Source organism: Pyrgilauda ruficollis, unplaced genomic scaffold, assembly GCF_017590135.1.
Source record: "Pyrgilauda ruficollis isolate IOZ18807 unplaced genomic scaffold, ASM1759013v1 scaffold1133, whole genome shotgun sequence".
In the NCBI taxonomy this organism is placed as follows: Eukaryota; Metazoa; Chordata; class Aves; order Passeriformes; family Passeridae; genus Pyrgilauda; species Pyrgilauda ruficollis.
Window position 1 is genome coordinate 2,741 of NW_024509578.1, and position 6,521 is coordinate 9,261.

Sequence of the window (6,521 nt, forward strand, 5' to 3'; positions counted from 1 at the left end):
TGACAATGAGGTGACAATGACAATGAGGTGACAATGACAATGACGATGAGGACGGTGACACCGCGGTGACAATGACGATGACACGGAGGTGACAATGAGGTGACGATGACAATGACAGAGGTGGCAATGACGATGACGATGGTGATAATGACACAGAGGTGACGGTGATGATGAGATGACAATGACAATGACACAGAGGTGACGATGACGATGGTGACGATGACAATGAGGTGACGATGACAATGACAGAGGTGGCAATGACGATGACGATGGTGATAATGACACAGAGGTGACGATGATGATGAGGTGACAATGACAATGAGGTGACAATGAGGTGGCGATGAGGACGGTGACACCGCGGTGAAAATGACAATGACACAGAGGTGACAATCAGGTGACAATGACGATGACGATGACGATGACGATGATGATGATGATGAGGACGGTGACACCGCGGTGACAATGACAATGACGATGACAGAGGTGACAATGAGGTGACGATGACAATGACAATGACACAGAGGTGACGATGACGATGGTGACGATGACAATGAGGTGACGATGACAATGAGGTGACGATGACGATGACGATGACGATGGTGACATGACGATGACAAAGGTGACACCGCGGTGACAATGACAATGACAATGACAATGACAATGACACGGAGGTGACAATGAGGTGACGATGACAATGAGGTGACAATGACGATGAGGTGACAATGACGGTGACGATGACGATGAGGTGACAATGACGATGACGATGACACGGAGGTGACGATGAGGTGACAATGACAATGACAGAGGTGACAATGACAATGACGGTGACGATGACGATGGTGACACCGCGCTGTCCCTGGTACCTGGGGCGGTGCCGGGCCCGGCCGGGTCACGCTGGGGACGAGAAGATGGAGATGAGAGGGGGGAGGGGACACGGGGACGGGGGGGACAGGGAGGGGACAGGGAGTGACCATGGAGTGACCAGGGAGTGACCACGGAGTGACCACGGGGACAGGGAGGGGACAGGGAGTGACCACAGAGTGACCACGGAGTGACCACAGGGACAGGGAGGGGACAATGGACCATGGAGTGACCATGGACCAGGAGGTGACCATGGAGTGACCACGGAGTGACCACGGAGTGACCAAAGGGACACGGAGATGGTCAAGGGGACAGGGAGTGACCACGGAGTGACCACGGAGTGACCACAGAGTGACCAAAGGGACACGGAGATGGCCAAGGGGACAGGGAGTGGATGGGGGTGACCAGGAGATGGCCGAGGGGACACAGGGATGGTCAGGAGGACAGGGAGTGACCATGGAGTGACCACAGACCATGGAAGTGACTGTGGAGTGACCAGGAGGTGGCCGAGGGGACACAGGGATGGTCACGGTCACCTGGAGATGGCCGAGGGGACAGGGAGGGGACCATGGACCAGGAGGTGACCATGGAGTGACCACAAGGTGACCACGGAGTGACCAGGAGACGGTCAAGGGGACAGGGAGTGACCATGGTCACCTAGAGATGGTCAAGGGGACAAGGAGGTGATCACAGAGGTGACCACAGAGGTGACCATGGAGGTGACCATGGAGGTGACCATGAGATGGTCAGGGGGACAGGGAGGTGACCATGAATCTCCATGGTAGATGGTCACGGTCACCTGGAGATGGCCGAGGGGACAGGGAGGTGACCAGGAGATGACCACAGAGGTGACCATGAAATGGTCAAGGGGATGGAGAAGTGACCATGGAGGTGACCAGGAGGTGACCACAAGGTGACCATGGAGGTGACCATGAAATGGTCAAGGGGATGGAGAGGTGACCATGGAGGTGACCATGAGATGGTCAAGGGGACAGGGAGGTGACCATGAAGGTGACCAGGGGGGGACCACAAGGTGGCCATGGAGGTGACCAGGGGGTGACCATGAAGGTGACCATGAAGATGACCACAAGGTGACCATGAAGGTGACCATGGAGGTGACCAGGAGGTGACCAGGAGGTGACCATGGAGGTGACCATGAAGGTGACCATGGAGGTGGCCATGGAGCTGACCACGGACCATGAAGGTGACCAGGGGACAGTGGAGATGGCCAAGGTCACCTGGACACGATGGAGGTGACCACAGAGGGTGGGGACGACCCCGATGGGGTCAGGGGGGGACATGGGGACACCCCGGTGGGGTGGGGCCACCTCCTCACCCTCCAGGTAGTTCCTGGCGATGAACTTGAGGGCCTCGTCCAGCAGGATGACCGGGAAGGAGATCTTGATGACCATCAGCCAATGGGTCAGCGACAGCGGCGTCAGCTTGAAGATCATCTGGGGACATGGGGGGACAGGGCTGGGACCTCCTCCCGGGCCACCAGGGCCACCGCCAGGGCCACCAGAGCCCGCCCGTGGTCAGCAGAGCCCGCCCGTGGTCATCGAACCCAGCAGTCACTCAAGCCAGTGGTCATCAAAGCCAAGGTCAACGCTCGTGGTCGACACGGTGGCCGTGGCCACCAAAGTGACCCCTGTGGCCACCAGAGCCCGCCCGTGGTCAGCAGAGCCCGCCCGTGGTCATCGAACCCAGCGGTCACTCAAGCCAGTGGTCATCAAAGCCAAGGTCAACGCTCGTGGTCGACACGGTGGCCGTGGCCACCAAAGTGACCCCTGTGGCCACCAGAGCCCGCCCGTGGTCAGCAGAGCCCGCCCGTGGTCATCGAACCCAGCGGTCACTCAAGGTCAACGGTGGCCATGTTGGTGGTCATCAATCTGATGTCCCCAAGGCCACCAAGGTGATGGCCGCTAGCTTGATGGCCACCAACTCAATGTCCCCAAGGCCACCACCCAATGATCACCAGCTTGATGACCACCAGCTTGGTGACCACCAACTCAACGGCCACCAACCCAATGACCACCAGCTTGATGACCACCAACTCAATGACCACCACCCCAATGTCCTCAAGGCCACCATCTTGATGACCACGACCCTGATGACCACCAGCTTGATGACCACCAAGCCAATGTCCACCAACCCAACATCCCCGAGGCCACCAGCTCAATGGCTACCAACCCAATGGCCACCAACTTAATGACTATCACCTTGATGTCCCCAAGGCCACCACATCAATGACCACCAAGCCCATGACCACCACCCCAATGTCCCCAAGGCCACCACCACCTCAATGGCTACCAACCCCATGACCACCAACCCCATGACCACCATCTTGATGTCCCCAAGGCCACCACCCAATGACCACCACCCAATGACCACCAAGCCCATGACCACTACCCCAATGTCCCTAAGGCCACCACCCAATGGCCACCACCTCAATGGCCACCAACCCCTTGACCACCAACCCAGCATCCCCAAGGCCACCACCCAATGGCCACCAACCCCATGACCACCATCTTGATGTGCCCAAGGCCACCACCCAATGGCCACCACCCAATGGCCACCAAGCCCACGACCACCACCCCGACGTCCCCAAGGCCACCAAGCCCATGACCACCACCCCGACGTCCCCAAGGCCACGCCCGCGGTGTCCCCTTACGGGCAGGGGGTCGATGTAGAGGATGACGAAGTGCAGGGACATGGAGAGGCAGATCCCACCACCCAATGGCCACCAAGCCCACGACCACCACCCCGACGTCCCCAAGGCCACGCCCGCGGTGTCCCCTTACGGGCAGGGGGTCGATGTAGAGGATGACGAAGTGCAGGGACATGGAGAGGCAGATGGAGCCCATCAGCCAGATGTTCACCCATGGCGGCATCCGGGCCAGCGACTGGTTCTCGGACAGGCTGGGGACATCGGGGACATCGCGGTGACCATGGGGACATCGGGGTGACCAGGGGGTCGTGGGGACATCAGGGACATCGAGGGGGTCACCAGAGAGTGGGGGCACAGTGATGGTGACAATGGTGACAATGTTGTCATCTGTCGAGGGCGTTGGACATCTCCATGGTCACCATGATGACCATAATCGTGATGACCACGATGACCATGCCAAAGGTGACAATGACCAAGGTGACAATGACCAAGGTGGCCATGGTGACAATGTCCACAGTGATGATGTCCCTCACCTGTTGAGGGCGTTGGGCATCTCCATGGTCACCATGATGACCATGACCATGATGATGACCATGATGACCATGACCATGACCATGATGACCACGACCACGACCATGACAATGACCAAGGTGACAATGACCAAGGCGACCACGGTGACAATGACCACGGTGACAATGACCAAGGCAACCACGGTGACAATGACCACGGCGACGCGTCCCTCACCTGTTGAGGGCCTTGCACATCTCCATGGTCACCACCATGACCGTGACCATGATGACCATGATGACCATGACCACAACCATGACAATGATGACCATGACAAAGGTGACAATGACCAAGGTGACCACGGTGACCATGACCACGGTGACAATGACCACGGCGACGCGTCCCTCACCTGTTGAGGGCGTTGCACATCTCGATGGTCACCATGATGACCATGACCATGACCACGATGACCATGACAATGATGATGACCAGGACCACAACCATGACAATGACCAAGGTGACAATGACCAAGGTGACAATGACCACGGCGACGCGTCCCTCACCTGTTGAGGGCGTTGCACATCTCGATGGTCACCAGCACCGACAGCGCCATCGTCATCGGCACCGGCGACTCGAAGATGTCGCAGTCCAACCCCTCGAACTCCACGTTGTGCTCCGAGCACTGCATGAAGTGGGTCTGGGGGGACATCGGGGACATCGGCGTCACCTCGGGGTCACCACCTCGGGGACACCTCGGGGACACCTTGGGGACACCTTGGGGACGCTTGGGGACTCACCAGCTGGTGGTAGGTGACGTTGGGTCCGTCCTCGGCGAAGAGGAACCACCAGGCGGCCGCTCCCACCGTGGCGGCCCCGACGTAGCCTGGGGGGGACAAACGGGGGTTGGGGACACCTGGGGACAACCTGGGGGTCTCCAAGGGGCCACCCCGGGGGTCTCCAGGTGGTTTTTGGGGTTTCCAGGTGGTTTTTTGGGGTCTCCAGGTTTTTTTTGGGGTCTCCAGGTTTTTTTTGGGGTCTCCAGGTGGTTTTTTTTGGGGTCTCCAGGTGGTTTTTTTTGGGGTCTCCAGGTGGTTTTTTGGGGTTTCCACGTGGTTCCGTGAGGTTCTCCAGGTGTTCCTCACAAGGTTCCTCAAGGAACCTTCTCCAAGGGGGGCTCAAAGTGATTTTTTGGGGTTTCCAGGTGGTTTTTGGGGTCTCCAGGTTGCTTTTTTGGGGTCTCCAGGTGGTTTTTGGGGGTCTCCAGGTGGTTTTTTGGGGTCTCAAGGTGATTTTTTTGGGGTTTCCAGGTGGTTCCGTGAGGTTCTCCAGGTGTTCCTCACAAGGTTCCTCAAGGAACCTTCTCCAAGGGGGGCTCAAAGTGATTTTTTGGGGTTTCCAGGTGGTTTTTGGGGGTCTCTGGGTGGTTTTTTGGGGTCTCCAGGTGGTTTTTGGGGTCTCCAGGTTGCTTTTTTGGGGTCTCCAGGTGGTTTTTGGGGGTCTCCAGGTGGTTTTTTGGGGTCTCCACGTCATTTTTTGAAGCTCCCTCAAACAACCCTCTCCACTGATGCCCCTTCCTGACCTCGAGTGACCACGAGCTGACCACCAGGTGACCCAGGTGACCCAACTGACCATGAGCCAACCCCAAATGACCAAGGTGACTCAGGTGACCATGAACTGACCACCAGGTGACCCAGGTGACCACGAACTTACCACCAGGTGACCCAGGTGACCCAACTGACCATGAGTCAACCCTAGATGACCCAAATGACCACAAACTGAACACGAACTGACCACGAACTGACCACCAGGTGACCCAGGTAACCCAACTGACCACGAGCTGACCACCACCTGATCCAGGTGACCCAAATGACCACAAACTGACCACCAGGTGACCCACATGACCCAACTGACCATCAACTGACCACCAGGTGACCCAAGTGACCATGAACTGGCCACCACCTGACCCAGGTGACCCAACTGACCATGAGCCAACCCCAAATGACCAAGGTGACCAAGGTGACCATGAACTGACCACCACCTGACCCAGGTGACCCAAATAACCACGAACTGACCACCAGGGGACCAGGAGCTGACCCCAGGTGACCTAGATGACCCAACTGACCATGAACTGACCACCAAGTGACCCAAGTTAGGTGACCAGGAGCTGACCACCAGGTGACCAAGGTGACCCAAATGACCCAACTGACCACCAGGTGACCAGGAGGTGACCCCAGGTGACCTAGATGACCCTACTGACCATGAACTGACCACCAAGTGACCCAAGTGACCATGAACTGACCATGAACTGACCACCAGGTGACCCAGATGACCCAACTGACCGTGAGCTGACCCCAGGTGTGTCTCACCTCCGATGGCCAGGTAGCGGAAGAAGAGCCACCCCGAGATGAGCGGCTCCTTGGGGCTGCGCGGGGGCTTGTCCATGATGTCCAGGTCCGGCGGGTTGAAGCCCAGCGCGGTGGCCGGC

At 57.9% G+C, this 6,521-nt stretch overlaps 1 protein-coding gene across 1 annotated transcript; it reads right to left on the reverse strand.

Moving 5' to 3' along the window:
- Positions 1–788: 788 nt before the first annotated feature.
- On the reverse strand, positions 789–6,515 carry LOC121360167 (sarcoplasmic/endoplasmic reticulum calcium ATPase 1-like). Its single transcript, XM_041479713.1, has 6 exons — positions 6,403–6,515; positions 4,834–4,919; positions 4,600–4,733; positions 3,663–3,780; positions 2,198–2,315; positions 789–894 (listed from the first exon to the last, which is right to left on the reverse strand). Exons 1-6 carry the CDS (start codon positions 6,476–6,478, stop codon positions 890–892), a joined length of 537 nt encoding a protein of 178 aa, XP_041335647.1. The 5' UTR covers positions 6,479–6,515; the 3' UTR covers positions 789–889.
- Positions 6,516–6,521: the final 6 nt, after the last annotated feature.